This window comes from Bubalus kerabau, chromosome 4 (assembly GCF_029407905.1).
Source record: "Bubalus kerabau isolate K-KA32 ecotype Philippines breed swamp buffalo chromosome 4, PCC_UOA_SB_1v2, whole genome shotgun sequence".
Classification (NCBI taxonomy): Eukaryota; Metazoa; Chordata; class Mammalia; order Artiodactyla; family Bovidae; genus Bubalus; species Bubalus kerabau.
Genome location: NC_073627.1, coordinates 164,051,585 through 164,070,343, shown reverse-complemented (window position 1 = coordinate 164,070,343; position 18,759 = coordinate 164,051,585). Strand labels below are relative to the sequence as shown.

Sequence of the window (18,759 nt, the reverse complement as noted above, 5' to 3'; positions counted from 1 at the left end):
CCTCTCTTGGAAATTACTTCTTGATTTTGAATTGCCTTCATTTATCGGAGAAGGCAATGGCACCCCACTCTAGTACTCTTGCCTGGAAAATCCCATGGATGGAGGAGCCTGGTAGGCTGCAGTCCTTGGGGTCACTAAGAGTCGGACATGACTGAGTGACTTCACTTTCACTTTTCACTTCCATGCATTGGAGAAGGAAATGGCAACCCACTCCACTGTTCTTGCCTGGAGAATCCCAGGGATGGGGGAGTCTGGGGGGCTGCTGTCTATGGGGTCGCACAGAGTCGAACACAACTGAAGCGACTTAGCAGAAGCAACAGCAGCAACAGCATACCTCAATAGCACACCAAGTCATCATTTTTTGTTGCAGCTTTAGGTAAGTGTAAGTTTTCTAATGGGAGGGACTGGCAATGGGAAAAATGGGTCTTGACCTGAAGAGCAGGGCCTTACTTAGTAAAACATTAATCCAATTATTTGCTGATGAGTGGCATTGCATCCCCTCCCTGGTAGTTATTAGGCCTAAGGCAAACTTAAGGCCAGATTCCCTGGAGATTCCTGAGATGGGAACCTGAGTTCTTATTTCTGGAGCTGAACTTCACGAACAGAACATGCAAACACTCACAGTTGCATGCAAGTGAATAGGATTTATTTTAAAAGAGAAAAAATACAAAGCTCTTAGCACAGACACTCAGTCAGTTCAGTTCAGTTGCTCAGTCATGTCCAACTCTTTGCAACCCCATAGAATGCAGCAGGTTGGGCTTCCCTGTCCATCACCAACTCTTGGAGCTTGTTCAAACTCATGTCCTTTGAGTCAGTGATGCCATCCAACCATCTCATCCTCGGCCGTCCCCTTCTCCTCCTGCCCTCAGTCTTTCCCAGCACCAGGGTCTTTTCCAAGGAATCAGTTCTTTACATCAGGTGGTCAAAGTGTTGGAGTTTCTGTTTCAGCATCAGTCCTTCCAATGAATATTCATGACTGATTTGCTTTAGGATTGACTGTGGCTTGATCTCCTTGCATAGACAGCATAAACACTGAGAGGGGGTAAATAGTCCCCCAGAAAGACAGGACTTACTGGCACTGATCTGTGCATTTTTGGTTGGCTCTTGTCCTTAAAATATGTCGTTTGTAACCAATCAGTTTAAATATCACATTTTAACTTAACATCTTTATGGCCCTTGGATAGCAAGAAAATCAAACCAATCTATCTTAAAGGAAATCAGTCCTGAATATTCATTGGAAGGATAGATGCTGAAGCTGAAGCTCCAATACTTTGGCCACCTGATGTGAAGAACTGACTCATTAGAAAATACCCTGATGCTAGGAAAGATTGAAAGCAGTAGGAGAAGGGGATGACAGAGAATGAGATGGTTGGATGGCATCATCAACTCAATGGAGTTTGAGCAAGCTCCAGGAGTTGATGATGGACAGGGAAGCCTAGTATACTGCAGTCCATGGTGTGGGAAAGAGTCACTACTGAGCAACTGAACTGAATGGTTTATATTGATCCTTAGATTAAGTTGCCACCCTTTATCGTGCCCCCTGGCCATTTAAAAGTAGACCAGATGTAAAGGCTAAAGATGAATGGATCACCAGTTGTTTTTCCCTCAAGCTTATGGAACAGATGTTAATTACTGACCTTTCCTGGATCTGAGTGCTGATAATTTATCAGACAAAGGACACATTTTAGGAATTCAGGACAAAAGGTATAGTTTTAGGTTAATGGGGCGAGATGTTTATTGAAAACAAGACCGAGGTCTCAGTCCTACCTTGACTACCTAGCAATTTCTACCTCATTCCCAGTCCCTTTGTTGGATCCTCGGGAGGGGAAGCCTGACGTGGGTTTCAGAACTTTCACAACAGTGGGAGAACTTATTGGGTATTATTGTTCTCCAGTTTGTGGGGCACCCACCTGGCAGTATGGGATTTGATTTTATCACGCTGCTACCATCTCGCTGCAGCTTTGTCTTTGAGCAGCATCTTCTTGTCTTTGGATGTGGTGTATCTTTTTTGGTGGGTTCTAGAGTCCTCCTTTGATGGTTGTTGAACAACTAGTTTAATGTTGGTGTTCTCTCAGGAGGAGATAAGTGCATGTCCTTCTATTCTGCCATCTTGAACCAGAAGTCTCAATTTATTTTCCTCTTTGTTCTTTACATCTCTGTGTGTGTATTCCCTAAGGATATACTTTCTTTCCTTGCCTTACTTTCTCTTCCTTCCTTTTTTTCTTTCTTTACTTTTTTTAAATTTTTCTTTTACAGGATGTCTCAGTTTTAGAAATTTATAATATGTTTATTCAAAAAGTCAGCATTTATATAAACTAAATATATAAAGTGAATGTCTATAAAATCTAGAGTTTCTAAAAAATCTATAAAGAAATTGTGTACTGTAAATAACCATTTATACTTCAAAAATGGTGTAAGTGTGTTTGTGTGTTAATATGAGTATGTGTGTAAGAGAGAGCCGGGGGAGAGATAGACAGAGATAGAGAGAGAGAGACAGAGAATTCAACTGGGGAAACTTTGATAACACTGCACAAGACTCTTCCTGATTCTGTGTGAAGCAGAGTAATAGGCTTCCTATAATTAGGTCTTTAGGGCTTTATTTCTGGAGTCTCATAAGTTTTATATATATTTCATCTATGAAGCATTTGAAAATTTTGCACAGAGGTTTAGAAACATCCTTTAGAACATTTAAATTGTGTCCCAAAGCCTGAAGCATGTTCTTTAGGTATTTGTGGGTCTCCACAATGGGGTTGTATTTCAGCCTGGGCTTCAGGGGCAAGTTGTCCTATTCGTAAAATTTATTATTAAATATTAATTTTCTTTCTATTTTGAACTAGAGGAATCTAACAATTCTTTATTTGAACTAGAGGAATTTATCCTAGTTCTCATACCTGCAACCTGCATATTTCTATAGATGTCAACAAATCAGTGAATTTCCATGGCAAAATGATTACTCATCAGTAGCTGCCTCTTTAGAGGTTCATGAAATGAGGAGTCATAAAAATTGGCTACATGTAAAAAATAAAGATAAAAATATTTATTGTTGCTCCAAACTAGAAAGAGAGTCAGAACCTGGTTTGAAGGTAAGTTATTGTAAAGACAAGAACCAAATCTTATCAACTACAAGCAAGAGTTAGACTGATGGGTTAAATGTGTCAAGTTTGAAATTAAGATGTTTTTCTCACTGAAGAGAGACTAAATATTGGAAATGGAATTTAAGGGTCTAGTCACTGAGAGGTAGTAGGGAAAAATAAAGACTTTTGAGATCACAAGAGCAGTTTAACATGCAAAGGCTTTGAGCAAGGAACAGAATGGAGTTTGCCCAGTAGTTATGAATTCCTTTGTGTCAGTGTGTAGCTTTTTAGAGGAGCACACAGTATTTGAACACTCTGTTATCATTTCTAGCTCATTAAGGCTCACTACACAGTAGAGCGGGAACTCTGTGTTCTATAGCATGAAATTCATAACAAACAAGTCTTTCCTGGTCCCCTAGCAGCAACTCTGATTCATTTGGCTCAATCAACTGAGAGCAAGATGAACTACATGCCACATAGTATGCTAGGACTCTTTGTGCAGAGAAACATGTGAGGAGGAAAACTATGACCAATTTGCCTTAAAGAAACCTCATATGTGAAACAGATGATTTACCAAAGCAGTGAATAGCCAGAAAGAGACCTGACTGAGCATTATCCTAGTGTGTTTGCATACACTATTGGTGACTATTTTTAATATTTGTTTTTCTATTATTAGGTTATAACTGTAAAAATGAATGACTTTTCTATTTATATTTTTATGTTATAGGCTTGCTAAAAATGTTAACACAGTCTCAGTAAAAAAAAAAAAAAAAAAAAAAGTCAGCCATCTTTTTAAGACAAAGAACATACTAATGCCTCCCTAAAATCCTATTTTTTTATGGAGTGAATTGAACCTTATGAGTGATTTTTCCTATTTGCCACTCAATTTGCTGACATCCAAAGGATCAGAGTGTGATAAAGGACTGGAGTGTTATATACCGTGATAAAGTGTATTAGGATTTGATGGTAAGATGAACATAATATCATTTGCCAGAACACTGTGTGTGACGTGATTAAACTTTTCGGCTGTATATACCTGGCCATATGAAAAGCCGATGACTGGTTCAAAGATGTAAAAAGACTCTAACAAAAGGAAGAACCGTGATAGAGTGGCATAAAGGAAACTACTAATAGTGGAAACCATTACTGTGGTAATTGTATAATATATACTATCTCATTTAATCTTATCAACAAATATATGGTACAGGTGCTGTCTTTATCTCCATGCTATAGCTGGGGAAGGTGATGATCAGAAATATGCCCAGGCCACCCTGCTTAGTAAGGGGCAGAGATACCATTTAAACTAAGCCTACCTGCAAGGCCTGTGTTCCTAAGAATATCATGGAATATGTTTGGTAGAATATCATGTAGCATGGAGGCAGCTCTTGAACAAGGGTTTTTGTAGAGATGATTTTTATAGGTGTAGGTATAACCTCCATTATTCAATGAACTTCACATGTATCTACTGCCCTTTGGTGTCTCAAGTAGTTTACACAGTAACCCAGAAAATCTGAAAAATTCTAACAAAATGCAAATTTTATAAAAAGCTACAAAATGTTAAGAGCTGGGGATAGGAGATGAGTTTAGAATGGAGAAATGAAGTTGAGTTTGGAGTGATTCTGAGGTGACTAATTATGTCCAGAAATTGGGAGGATAGACCTGAGATTCAGAGCAAAATACCTTTTAAAGATAGGTGGACAAATAATTCCCAAAGAGGGATGGCTCTCTGAATATTACTTTTCCACTTAATAGTTCTTGACAATCTTTCCATATCAATGCACAAAAAGTCTCTTAATCTTTTTGACAGCAGACCGGTATTTCATTATTTCTACGTCCCCTTCTCATAGAAATTTAAATTGCTTCCACATCTGCTATTACAAATGGTACTTTAATGAATCAGTTTTTAAATAAATTACTTTACTTATGCACAGGCATAATTGTGTGGTAATTACCTAGTGGTAAATTCTGTAGTCAAAGGTTATATGCATGCCTTTATGATTCTGTTTAACACTGCCAATTTGTCCTCCACAGAGGATGCACCAATTTATATGTTCACTGAGAATGTATAAGAGTGCCTGTCTCCTTACCTTTAGAAGGCAAGGTCATTAGAAATGAAGCCATGGCTCGTCCCTGTAAGACATCAGTGCAGTGCTACCTAGAGGATAAGTCACAGTGAGCAATATTATTTCTCTGAGCAGAAGTTCTTTAGGAATTTGGTCATTAAGTTTCTTAAACATTCCTTTCAACATATATGGAACTTCCCTGGTGGCTCAGACAATAAAGCGCCTGCCTGCAATGTGGGAAACCCGGGTTCAATCCCTGGGTCGGGAAGATCTCCTGGAGAAGGAAATGGCATCCCACTCCAGTATTCTTGCCTGGAAAATCACATGGACAGAGAAGTCTGGTGGGTTACAGTCCACAGGGTTGCAGAGAGTCAGACAAAACTGAGCGACTTCACTTTCACTTTCTTTTCAATATATACATATGTATGTGTGTGTGTATTATATATATATATATATAAACATATAAAGTACCAAATAGAATAACATCATGTCAATTAGCAGTAATAGTCTCAATTCATGTATCCATTTTTGTGTTTCTAGCTAATATATATTTTTGACCTTCAAGTTAATCTAAATTTGATTCTCCTAATTTATCTTGGTAGCATCTTGGAATTGTGGGGTATGCTTGTAGTTCTATCCTCATTTGGTGTTTGAGGGATAATTTAGGAGATTAGGAGCATTCTAGTTGAAAAAGTTCATTTGGATTTTTTCGTAAGCTGGTGCAGAAAAACCTGAATGAACTTTTTGGCCAATGCAATAGTTAGTTTTTACAAACAAATGTTTGGTCTGTATGTCAGATTGTGAAAGTAAAGAAAGAAGGTAACTCACCACTCATGGAACGGAAAAAAGGAACAAAGTGTTCAAGTTAAGGCAAACAATTGGTGAATGACAATTTAATCAGCCAGCAGAAATAAGAAAGTGGGAAATATAAGTAATGCAGAATAAGTATTTAATAAAAATAAAGTATATGGAAGGAAAGGAATGAAGTACATTTATAATTGTATTCTAAAGTGAATGGAGTGAATATGCTCATAAAAAAGCAATGACTGTAAAAAGAATGAACAACTTATACCCACATATATGTTGCACATATTTAATGATCAGATATTTTTATACAATTATTATTATATTTAGTTTATTTTATTATAATAAAAAATGTGACCTGTAAGTCTAAAGTTATATATTTTTGGCAGCAAGTTACTTGATTCATGTTGAAAATGTCAACAAAAAATATGAATTGTCTTTGGGGCAGATATTATGATTTATATATATATATATACACATAATACATGTATATACATAATCAGGGCATTTATTGAATGTGCTATTCAAATATTTGAGATAATTTTTCTGCTAGCTGTATTTAATCAATTCTATATCAATATTTATAATAAAGTTTTACTTGTGTATCTAGGATTATTTTTATATGCTTAGTTTCTGTGTTGTTTAGTGTACACCTGTTTATGGCTGATAACCTTCTTCATAAATTGTGAATTAATTGACCTATTTTTATCACATTTTGTACTTCCCTGGGTCAGGAAGATCCCCTGGAGTAGGAAATGGCAACCCACTCCAGTATTCTTGCCTAGAAAATCCCATGGACAGAGGAGCCTGGTGTTCTACAGTGCATAGGGTCACAAAGGACTGGACATGACTGAGTACACACAACAGAGAGAGCTAAAGTTGGGCTTCCCAGGTGGCACTGGTGGTAAAGATCCTGCCTGCCAAGCACAGGAGAGTAAGAGATGCAGGTTCAATCCCTGGGCCAGAAACATCCCCTGGAGAAGGAAATAGCAACCCATCCAGTATTCTTGCTTGGATATCAATATCATAAATGTAGAATTTAAATTTAAAATACAAAATGTGATAAAAATTAATTGAAACATTCACAGTGTATAAAGTTTATCAGCCATAAATAGGTATACACTAAACAACACAGAACTAAGCATATAAAAATAATTCTAGATATACAAGTAAAACTTTATTCAGTTCAGTTCAGTTCAGTTCAGTAACTCAGTTATGTCTGACTCTGCAACCCAATGGACTGCAGCACACCAGGATTCCCTGTCTATCACCAACTCCCGGAGCGTGCTCAAACTCATGCCCATCAAGTCAGTGAAATCATCCAACCATCATTATATAGAGTTAATTAAATATAGATAACAGAAAATAATCTCAAGGATCTGAATAGGGCATTTAATAAACCTGATTATGTGTATACATGTATTGTTGTGTGTATGTATACATATATATAAATAATATATCTCCCCCAAAGAGAATTCATATTTTTTGTTGACATTTACAACATGGATCAAGTAAGTGGAACCCCAAAATATATACCTTTAGAATTACAGGTCACATTTTTTATCATAATAAAATGAATTAGATATAATAAAATGGAATAAAAGTATCTGATCACTAGGTATGCATATATAGATAACACTTGGATTAAAGACAGAAGGAGAAAAAAATTATCTGGAAACCAGTAACAAGAACATTTCATATATAAATCTACAAAGTGTTTTAAATGACTCAGAGCTAGAAAGAGGATAAAGATAAAATATTAAGAAATAGTTTTTCTTATTTCATGAAATTATAAAATACCAAATAATCCTAAAGAAACTTACAAACACAAAAACCTACATTAATGAAACAAAGTGGAAAGGACAAATCTCTCCAAAAGCATTAAAATTTTTTTTTTGGAGAAAACTTGTAATAGGGGAAAACCTCTTGTGAAACTCATGAAAAGAGAAATCAATTAAGAATAGCAGTGAAAAAGTAGATAGAACTACTCATAAGGGGAGACGACAGAATTACGAAGAATTATTCCCTTTGACTTTTCACTTCCATGCATTGGAGAAGGAAATGGCAACCCACTCCAGTGTTCTTGCCTGGAGAATCCCAGGGACGGGGGAGCCTGGTGGGCTGCTGTCTATGGGGTCGCACAGAGTCGGACACGACTGAAGCGACTTAGCAGCAATAGCAGCACACACTAATAGATATATTTTTGTCACAGAAATGAATAATTTCCCTCAAAATATAAAGAATTAAAGTGCTCTCAAATCACCATATTGAACTCTTCTTTCTGACTAATCCCCTATTTGGTCTGATGTTTCTTTTGAAATATTAGTGTTGTCTATTAGATTACAAGATATTCTAGACCGTGAGTCAAGTTCTCTGCAAAATGAGCAATTAAGTTTGAACTCCACAGCCATATGGCTTGGATTCAAGTTCTGGCTCAACCACTTATTTAGCTATGACCTTGACCTTGACCTTAAGCAAATTACTTATTTTCTTCCTTTTTTTATAATGAAAATGACAATGCTAATAATAGCAATAATTGCCTAATAGGGTTGCTTCTGAGACTAAATTAGGTAAGGTACAAATAAAGTAATTAGTAGTCATTTGGTCCTTGGCTGTATTCATTTATTCAACAAATATTTCTGAACCTCTTATCTCTGTGTCTGTTATATTGTAGATACTGGTATTGTAGAAGTAAACAAGAAAAAGTCCCTGCCTTAATGAATTTTTCATGCTAATGGACAAGTCAGATAATAAGCATAGCAGTGTAACATGGAAAAGTGACAAGATCATTAATCTATTGTGTGGGGGTTTGTTGTTGTTTAGTCACTAAGTTATGTCCAACTCTTTGTGACCCCATGGACTGTAGCCCACCAGGCTCTTCTGTCCATGAGATTTTCCAGGCAAGAACATTGGAGTGAGTTGCCCTTTCGTTCTCCAGTGGTGGTTTGTAGCCAATAAAAATAGTTTACTTTTCAGTTACACATAATGCAATACTCGTATTTATTTTAAACCTTAACTTGTGGTGACAAATATGACCAAAAGCTCAGGCTTCAGCAAGGAAGACTTGGGTTTGAATCTTACCTCTGCTCTAAATTTACATTTAATTGAGTTTAATTAATATTTTTGCTTTGATTTATTTATTGTAAAACGTGGATGATGATACCTTTCTCCTCCAGAACCTTGATGAGATTCAATAAATTGCATGGCATATCGCTTGTAGCTTGAAAATATGTTCATTTCTCTTCCCTTCCCCCTCTCTATTCTATTTGGTCCACTTTATTTCTTTTCTTCTTTCTTTGGTCTATTCCTTTTTATATTTTCTTTTCTTCCTATGAGTATATGTTACATTGGTACATAGTTGAATATAATCATAGTAGAATACATATTTTATCTTAAAATACTCTAATATATTACAGGTGAAAAAGAAACCATACAATGGAATGGGAAAACCAAACCATTCTGGTGGAATTTTTTCTGAAGGGGCTTTCTGGTTATCCAAGGCTTGAGCTACTCTTTTTTGTGGTAGTCTTAATAATGTATGTGGTCATCCTTCTGGGAAATGGTACCCTTATTCTCATCATCACTTTAGACTCCCACCTTCACACCCCTATGTACTTCTTCCTGGGGAACCTCTCCTTCCTGGACATCTGCTACACCACTGTCTCCATTCCCCCTGTGCTGGTGAGCTTCCTCTCAGAAAAAAAGACCATCTCCTTCTCTGGCTGTGCTGTGCAGATGTTCCTTGGCTTGGCCATGGGGACAACAGAGTGTGTGCTCCTGGGCATGATGGCCTTTGACCGGTATGTGGCTATTTGCAACCCTCTGAGATATTCTGTCATCATGAGCAAGGGTTCCTATGTACCCATGGCAGCTGGCTCCTGGCTCATAGGAGTTGTCAACTCTGCAGTACAAACTGGGTGTGTAGTACAATTGCCTTTCTGCAGGAATAATGTCATCAATCACTTCACCTGTGAAATTCTGGCTGTCATGAAATTGGCCTGTGCTGATATCTCAGGTAACGAGTTCATCATGCTTGTGGCCACAACCTTATTCACAATGACACCATTATTGTTAATCATTATCTCTTACACATTAATTATTATGAGCATCCTCAGAATTCGCTCTTCTGAGGGGAGAAGCAAAGTCTTCTCTACCTGCTCAGCCCACTTGACTGTGGTGATAATATTCTACGGAACCATTCTCTTCATGTACATGAAGCCCAAGTCTAAAGAGACACTTAATTCAGATGACATGGATGTTACGGACAAACTTGTATCTGTGTTCTATGGAGTGATGACTCCTATGATTAATCCTTTAATCTATAGTCTCAGGAACAAGGATGTGAAGGAAGCAGTAAAACATTTACTGAGAAGAAAAATTTAAAAGGGACAGGTAACTTATAATCACAATGTAGAAATCAATTAATCAATTTTGTTGGTTAGTCGCTGAGTCTTCTCCAACTTTTTTGCAACCCAGTGGACTGTAGCCCACCAGGCTCCTCTGTCTATGGGATTTCCTAGGCAAGAATATGAATGGGTTGCCATTTTCTTCTCCAGGGGATCTTTCTGATCCAGGGATCAAACCCTCATCTCCTGCATTGGCAGACAGATTCTTTACTACTGAGCCACCTAGGAAGCCCCTTATATCCAACTGCTGCTGCTACTGCTGCTAAGTCGCTTCAGTCGTGTCCGACTCTGTGCGACCCCATAGACGCAGGCCACCAGGCTCCCCCATCCCTGGGATTCTCCAGGCAAGAACACTGGAGTGGGTTGCCATTTCCTTCTCCAGGAGGCATTAAATTATTCTTTTCTACTTTCAACATATCTGCTTTGGCAGTTTTTTTTTTTTTTTAAATATATATACCTTCTGATACATGGGATCTAACTGCTTTGGTCTTACAACCAAATACCTGATATTTAAAGCTGTAAATATAAATAACTTCTGAGTCAAATTACCCATTGATAAAAATAGAGCTATATCTTTTTCTCTGTTCCATTGGCTCTCTATCTATGAAGTGTTCAATGTATTGCCAATCCAAGAAGAATCTGTTTTTAAGAAATGTGAATCTATCTTTTAGATGGTTTTTACATTTGATTTTTATCTGGGGTTTGTATTTCTTTCCTCTGTTTGTAACCTTCAATCTTCAAAAAAATCCCCTTTGTCATTTTATTTCTTCCTTTTATTTAAAATATTTATTTATTTGGGTCTGTTGGATCTTAGTTGCAGCATGTGGGATATTGCAGCACATGAACTTTCTAGTTATGGCATGTGGACTCCAGAGCTCATGGTCTCAATAGTTGTAGCACTCAGGCTTACTGGGCTTGGTTGTCCCAGGTATGTGGGATTTTAGTTCCCCAACCAGAGATCCAACTCATGTCCCTGTCACTGCAAGTCAGATTCCCACCCATTGGACCATAAAGGAAGTCCGTATTTCTTCTTGATCTGAGTTGCACACTTCAGATTTTCATGTTAGACTTTAATGTTTATTTTAATATTACATCTCTTTTCTCTGTAACTGCTATCATATTAACCTCTGAATTTTAAATTTTATTTAGTTTTGATTATGTTTATTTTAGAATTAAAAAAAAAACTTTACTAAGTTACTTGGTTTTTTTTTCTCTTTGATTGCTTAACTTTCTAATGCTAACAAAAGTCCCATAATACTTAATTGTTCATTTTTATTTAGATTTTAAAATATTGTTTTTCTACCCTATCCTTTAATTTTTTAAAATCTTGTATTTATTTTCACCATAAGGAAGGCATACATTTCTCCCCTTATATTTCACAAATAAAGCAGTGAGGAACATTATACAGACTACCATAACACAAAGAGAGAAATTGACTCTATTTCTCTTGAGTCCTTTCTATTTCTATCTCTATCTCCTTGAAATGTTGTTTTAACTCTATTAGTAATTTTTTTAGAGTGTTCCTTAAGAAATTTGAGATAACCATCAGTTAATCATTCCCAGATCCTACATATAACTAAAAAAAAAGGAAAAAAAAAAAAAGACCTAACTAACTTCCTCTTGGAATGGTATGCTTTCTGAAACTGTACAGGGAATAAAATGAGCTCTTGGGAGTTTCTTTTCTGAAAAGTTTATATATATATATATATATATATTATTTTTTGAGTTATTCTTTTACATTTACTTCTTTCATCATCATGGTCAATGAGAAGCTGCCCCCAAAGATTTTTTTCTGAAAAATGAGATCACAGTTTTTTCACTGGTTTTCAGGTTTTCTCAATAGTTGGATTCAATGTTGGTCATTATGCACCCTCCCAGAAAGTTGAAACACCATATGGAAGATTGGTCTTTCTTTGGGAACAGAGACTAGCAATTTTTGAATTTTATTTGACTTTATTAGGACAAAAAATGTGCCATTCAAAGGGAGATAGAATACAAAAGTGTGAGGGAATAGTTGTTTTTAGAAACTTCTGGTTGTGGATAATCATTTCTGATTCCTGATCACTATTTAGGCTTCATTGCTAGTCATTTGAGCCTGTTCTTCAGTGTCATCAATGTTGATGTGGTTCTTTTTCCAGTTTGTTTCATGCCATGTGTGGATTATTTTCCCTTTGTTCCCTGAGCTATGGCTGGCTCTGGACTTCTTTTTACTAAGTGAAAATTTGAGGAAGAGTTGACTCATTGGAAGACTCTGATGCTGTGAGGGATTGGGGGCAGGAGGAAAAGGGACGACAGAGGATGAGATGGCTAGATGGCATCACCAACTCGATGGACGTGAGTCTGAGTGAACACCTGGAGTTGGTGATGGACAGGGAGGCCTGGCCTGCTGCGATTCATGGGGTAGCAAAGAGTCGGACACTACTGAGCGACTGAACTGAACTAATAAGGAAATTACGATGAAGAAAAGGAAACAAGAAAACCTTAATTAGACATCTCTTTCTTCCTAACCTCCACCATAAGGAAGATTCTTTATCATCTAAGTCTCTTCTTATATTAATAGGGTTCACTGGGCCTCAGATTAGAATGATATCTTAAATGTATTATCACCCTGAGTTTGAAGATTGTATGATATTGTCAGAGATTGATTGTTTTCCTAGCTTGACTCCATGGACTTAGATCTGGTCCTTGGAAATGATCAGGTGTAAACCAAAGTAGTTTCCGTCAGCCATGGCACAAACAGTACTGTTTCAGGGTGCTGGTAGCGAAATATGATGCCGATATTTTGTGTGTGAAACATCCTGTGGCCTTGGAACGTGATGACCCTAATGGAAACAACCTTGGAATGGTGACCATATCTTTCGATTTGCTCAGAACTAATCTAATTAATACCAGCTGCTACAGTGTAATTAGTAATTACTCATTTCATGTCAAAAGTGTCCTAGTTTGGAACATCTAATTTATGGGACACTAAACAGTAGGGCCTATTTGAGACAATGTAAGAATTAGTATCAGACTTTATTTTTTTGGGCTCTAAAATCACTGCAGATGGTGACCGCAGCCATGAAATTAAAAGACGCTTACTCCTTGGAAGGAAAGTTATGACCAACCTAGATAGCATATTGAAAAGCAGAGACATTACTTTGCCAACAAATGTCCATCTAGTCAAGGCTATGGTTTTCCAGTGGTCATGTATGGATGTGAGAGTTGGACTGTGAAGAAAGCTGAGCGCTGAAGAATTGATGCTTTTGAACTGTGGTGTTGGAGAAGACTCTTGAGAGTCCCTTGGACTGCAAGGAGATCCAACCAGTCCATTCTGAAGGAGATCAGCCCTGGGATTTCTTTGGCAGGAATGATGCTAAAGCTGAAACTCCAGTACTTTGGCCACCTCATGTGAAGAGTTGATTCATTGGAAAAGACTCTGATGCTGGGAGGAATTAGAGGCAGGAGGAGAAGGGGACAACAGAGGATGAGATGGCTGGATGGCATCACTGGCTGGATGGCATCCCTGACTTGATGGACATAAGTCTGAGTGAACTCTGGGAGTTGGTGATGGACAGGGAGGCCTGGCGTGCTGCGATTCATGGGGTCGTAAATAGTTGGACACAACTGAGAGAGTGAACTGAACTGAACTGAAGAATCAGATTCCAGGGGAGTGATAGGAATAGCAGATCGTAACAGTGTGATAGCAGTATCCTGACGGGGAGGAGGTGGACATATATTCAGCACATGTGAAATACTCCCAGGGACTCTTCAAGTTAATTGGGAAGGTTGTTCATCAAATTTGGAGATAGTTCACTAGGAAAACATGCTACAAATTAGATTTTGAGTTGTCACTGAAAATTATGTAATGCCTATCCATAATAATAACTTTGTATGGATCTATGAACATTCAGGCAGTAATTCACTAGAATAGTCATTATTTCTGGCAGCTCCTCATTAGGATACTAATACTGTATCATCTGTTTATTTAAAAAGTGTTATTTTCTTCATTATAGAGGGACTGATAACCAACTCATATAAAATGATATGTAAGCATTAAATAACAAGTAAAAAATATGAGTCCCAAACAAAGAAACTTTGTTTTCCCACTGAAAATGTTATTTTTTCATCAGAAAATCACTTTAAAAAATAATTAAAATATTTAAAGTTACAATTTAAAAAGTTATATAATATTTAGTTATCACTAAATATGTCTGTATTTTCCATGTTGTAAATATATATTTCTAGAGGAGCCTGGTTGCAGTCCATGGGGTTGCTAAGAGTCGGACACGACTGAGCGACTTCACTTTCACTTTTCACTTTCACACATTGGAGAAGGAAATGGCAACCCACTCCAGTGTTCTTCCCTGGAGAATCCCAGGTACGGGGGAGCCTGGTGGGCTGCCCTCTATGGGGTCACATACAGTTGGACACGACTGAAGTGACTTAGCAGCAGCAGCAGCAGCCTATGTTATACTCAGTAGTTTCTATCTCCCACTTGCCTGCCCATATATCCTGCCCCACTCAATACCACTGATAAGCCCTCATTTGTTCTGTTTGTTGTTGTTCAGCTGAGAAGTCACATCCAACTCTTTGTGACCCCATGAACTGCAGCACGTCAGGCTTCCTTGTCCTTCACTGTCTCCTGGAGTTTGATCAAACTCATGTCCACTGAGCTGGTGATTCCATCCAACCATCTCATCATCTGTTGCCCCATTTTCCTTCCATCCTCAATCTTTCCCAACATCAGGGTAGAGGGGAGATCTAGATCTGTGAGTCTGCTTCTTTTCTGTTACATTCACTAGTTTTTTGTATTTTTTAGGTTCCATGTATAAGTGATATCATATCACTTTTCTTTCTTTGCCTGACTTGTTTCACTTGCATAATGCCCTCTGAGACCATCCATATTGCTGCAAACGGCAAATCTTTTTATCTAAGTGTAAGGTCAGATACTACACAAAACCTAGAGGAAAACATAGACAGAACATTCTTTGACATAAATTGCAGCAATAATTTTTTTGGATATGTATCTTTAAGTAAAGGAAATAAAAGTAGAAATAAAAAAATGGGGCCTACTTAAATGTAAAGGCTTTTGCACGGTAAAGGAAACCATCAGCAAAATGAAAAGACCGCTTAGTGAATAGGGGAAGATATTTGTAAATCATATGACCAATAAAGGATTAATATCCAGTATATATAAATTAATCATACAGCTCAACCTCAAAAAAGGAAACAACCTGATTTGAAAATGAGCAGAAGAACTGAAGAGATATTCTTCAAGAGAGGAAATGCAGATGGCCCACAGATACATGAAGAGATGTTCAACATAGCTAATTATCAGGGAAATTCAAATCAAAATCATAATGAGATATCACCTCCCACATGTCAGAATGGCTGCCATCAAAAAGAACATAAATAACAAATGTTGATGAGAATGTAGAGAAAAGGGAACCCTTGTACACTGTTGGAGGGAATATAAATTTGTGCAGCCACTCTGGAAGACAATATGGAAAATTCTCAGAAAACTAAAAATAAAACTACCATATGACGTAGCAATTCTACTCCTGGATATACATCCAGAAAACACAAACACTAATTCAAAAAGATATGTGCACCCAATTGTATATAGTGGCACTATTTGCAATAGCCAAGACTGTATATTGTCATCCTGCTTATTTAACTTATATGCAGAGTACATCATGTTAAATGCTGGGCTGGATGAATCAAAAGCTGGAACCAAGATTGCTGGTAGAAATATCAACAATCTGAGATATGCAGATGTTACCACTTTAATGGCAGAAAGCAAAGAGAAGCTCAAGAGCTTCCTGATGAAGGTGAAAGACCAGAGTGAAAAAGCTGGCTTAAAACTCAGTATTCAAACAAAGAAGATCATGGCATCTGGTCCCATCACTTCATGGCAAATAGATGGGAAAAAAGTGGAAACAGTGATAGATTTTATTTTCTTGGGCTCCAAAATCATTGCAGATGGTGACTGCAGCCATGAAATTAAAAAGTGCTTGCTCCTTGGAAGAAAAGTTATGACAAACCTAGACAAATATAATTTTTTTTTAACAAATATGGTTGCTTCTTAATGAGTCAGGATATGAGGAGCTAAGGTTCTAGAGAGAGTTAAACCTACCAAGACATTCTATTCTGAACTGAAGGGAGGCCAAGTTTCTGAATTAAGGAGGTTAAATGATCTCAACAGGTATAATTCATTTACCACATGAAGCACTTGCTAATTTTTAGGCTGCCCATAGTAAGAGTGCTTGAAATTGAGCAAAAGGAGGTTAAATATGTTAGGTTAGGTTTTACTGAGAAGCCTGGTAGGCTACAGTCCATGGGGTCGCAGAGTCGGACACAACTGAGCAACTTTGCTTTCACTTAGGTTTTATCAGTCCCACAGTGGGTATGAGATAAAAATTGAAGTCCATTGACTCTTGAAAGGGAAATCTCCCTTGTACAAACTCCAGGTTCTCAGTTTGGAACCTAGAGGGATAAATCTAAAATAGGAGATGAAACAGATTTATGACCAAGTTATACAAAACCTGAAATCCATCTCTACCTGGTCTCAGTGACTCTTTGGATTAAAGCAGTCTTTCTCAATCTAGGCTTGTATCAAAGGATAAAGGAAATTCTCTTTGTATAAATAAAACATCATCCAGAGATTATATGTTTTTTATGTGTGATAACTGGTAAGATATAAGATCAAAAGATGAAAACAGATGATTGAAAGTCTCTCAGGATGATCCAAATATAGAAGTTACCAGACCTATTTGAAAATAACCAGTGTTAACATGTACCTTTACATACATTACAAGATGATAAGTTCACTAGAGCATTTGATATTATATTAAATCATCAAGTAGATATTATGGAGCTGAAAAATATAGCCAGAATGAGGAACTAGAGATGGATTTACCACATCTTAGACACAATTGAAGAAAGGCTTAGCAAATTGAAAGGTTAATCAGAAATATCCAGACTGATGTATGGAGAAAAAAAGAATGGAAAATACAGAAAGGAGTGTAAGAGCTTATATGGGTCATGTTGGAAAAGACTAGTATGTATAGCTGAACACTGAGGGGGAGAGGAAAGAGGGGAAGTGGGGTAGAAAAGAAATTGGCTAATACTGAGTGATTTTCTCAAACTTACAAAAGACATCAAGCCTTAAACTCAAGAAGATCTGTAATGTTAAGAAGGGTAAGTTAAAAGAAAGCCACATTTAAGAATCTCTTTGTAAAATTTTAGAAAACCAATAATAAAAATGAATATAAAATTCAGTCAAAGTAAATAACAGACATTTTTCCTCAAAGAAGTAGAGCCCAAGAAAACAATCTAGAGCCCAAATCTCACCTTGTGGCCATTTAAAAGTGGAATAAGAATGTTTTATCTTCTATTACTCTGATAACTGAGATAATTGTAGAGATTGCTGAAAATGAATGGGTCACATTACAAGCTCAGAGGCTATTTGGGATGGCATCTCTACAGTTCTATTAATTGGAATGTTTGCTATGTAGTTCAAGGGCCATCTGCAGAGGAATGGAATAGGCAAATAGTCCCCTCTAGTTCTGCTTGCACAGATATTTCTCAAGAATCAGGCCTTTTACTTAGCCAAGTGCCTTGAAATAATTACAAAAATTTTACTATTGTTTTTTTTGCCCTGAATTTCTTAATTGAAGTTGAAGAATTACACCCAGAAGAAATGGAAACTTTCTTAACTTCTTTAGGTTTCAGAATAACCTAAAATAAAGTTAAATTTTTAAGGGAGTTGGAAGGTCCCTAAAAGCAGTAGGAGACTTCAGTAGTGAAGTTCTAGGGATTGCCCTTTGGAAGATTTTGGAGAAAATCATAGGGGGTGATTTGGGCAGAACAAATCTTCATATCATTATTTCTCTTAAGAAATTATTAAACAGTTTTTAATTAACATGAGCTATGCATGTGACACAGTGAGTCAGGCAAGATTTGGGTTAATTTTTTGCAAACTAGGAACATCCATGTCCTTTTCTAGTATAATCTTCTGAGTAAAAGTACCTCTGCACAACCCACTTTAATACAGTTTTCATAGAATACTATCAAAATTGCAATTTTAGAATCCTTTACTCTTTTGAGCACTACACTAGACTCTCAGGAAAGACTTTGCTGAAGATCACCTTTAAATATTGAAGCACACTTTAACCAAAAGTGAAGATGTGCATTCTGTGTGCTGAGGTAAATGCGAACAGACATTAGCCATCTCCTTCTGTAATCTCAGATTTACAAAATTTATTAATAGGTCCTAGCTATGCCAGAAAGCCGATAAAGATATTTGCTTTAAAAGAAACACTAGTTGGTAGGAAAAATATTGAGATGAAGAAATGAGTTTTGAAGGTGGGATAAAACTTTTGACTGTGTGTGTTCCAGAGTTTCTCATTTGCCTAGACAAGTCATTGA

At 37.0% G+C, this 18,759-nt stretch overlaps 2 protein-coding genes across 2 annotated transcripts in view; one reads left to right on the top strand and one right to left on the bottom strand.

The window, feature by feature from the left end:
* Nucleotides 1–18,759, bottom strand: part of LOC129650576 (olfactory receptor 13D1-like) — a 57,267-nt gene that overhangs the window by 18,386 nt on the left and 20,122 nt on the right. The gene's annotated exons all lie outside the window — the stretch shown is intronic.
* On the top strand, nucleotides 9,377–10,324 carry LOC129650573 (olfactory receptor 13C2-like). The gene has a single exon (XM_055579198.1). The coding sequence runs from the start codon at nucleotides 9,377–9,379 to the stop codon at nucleotides 10,322–10,324; it is 948 nt and encodes a 315-aa protein (XP_055435173.1).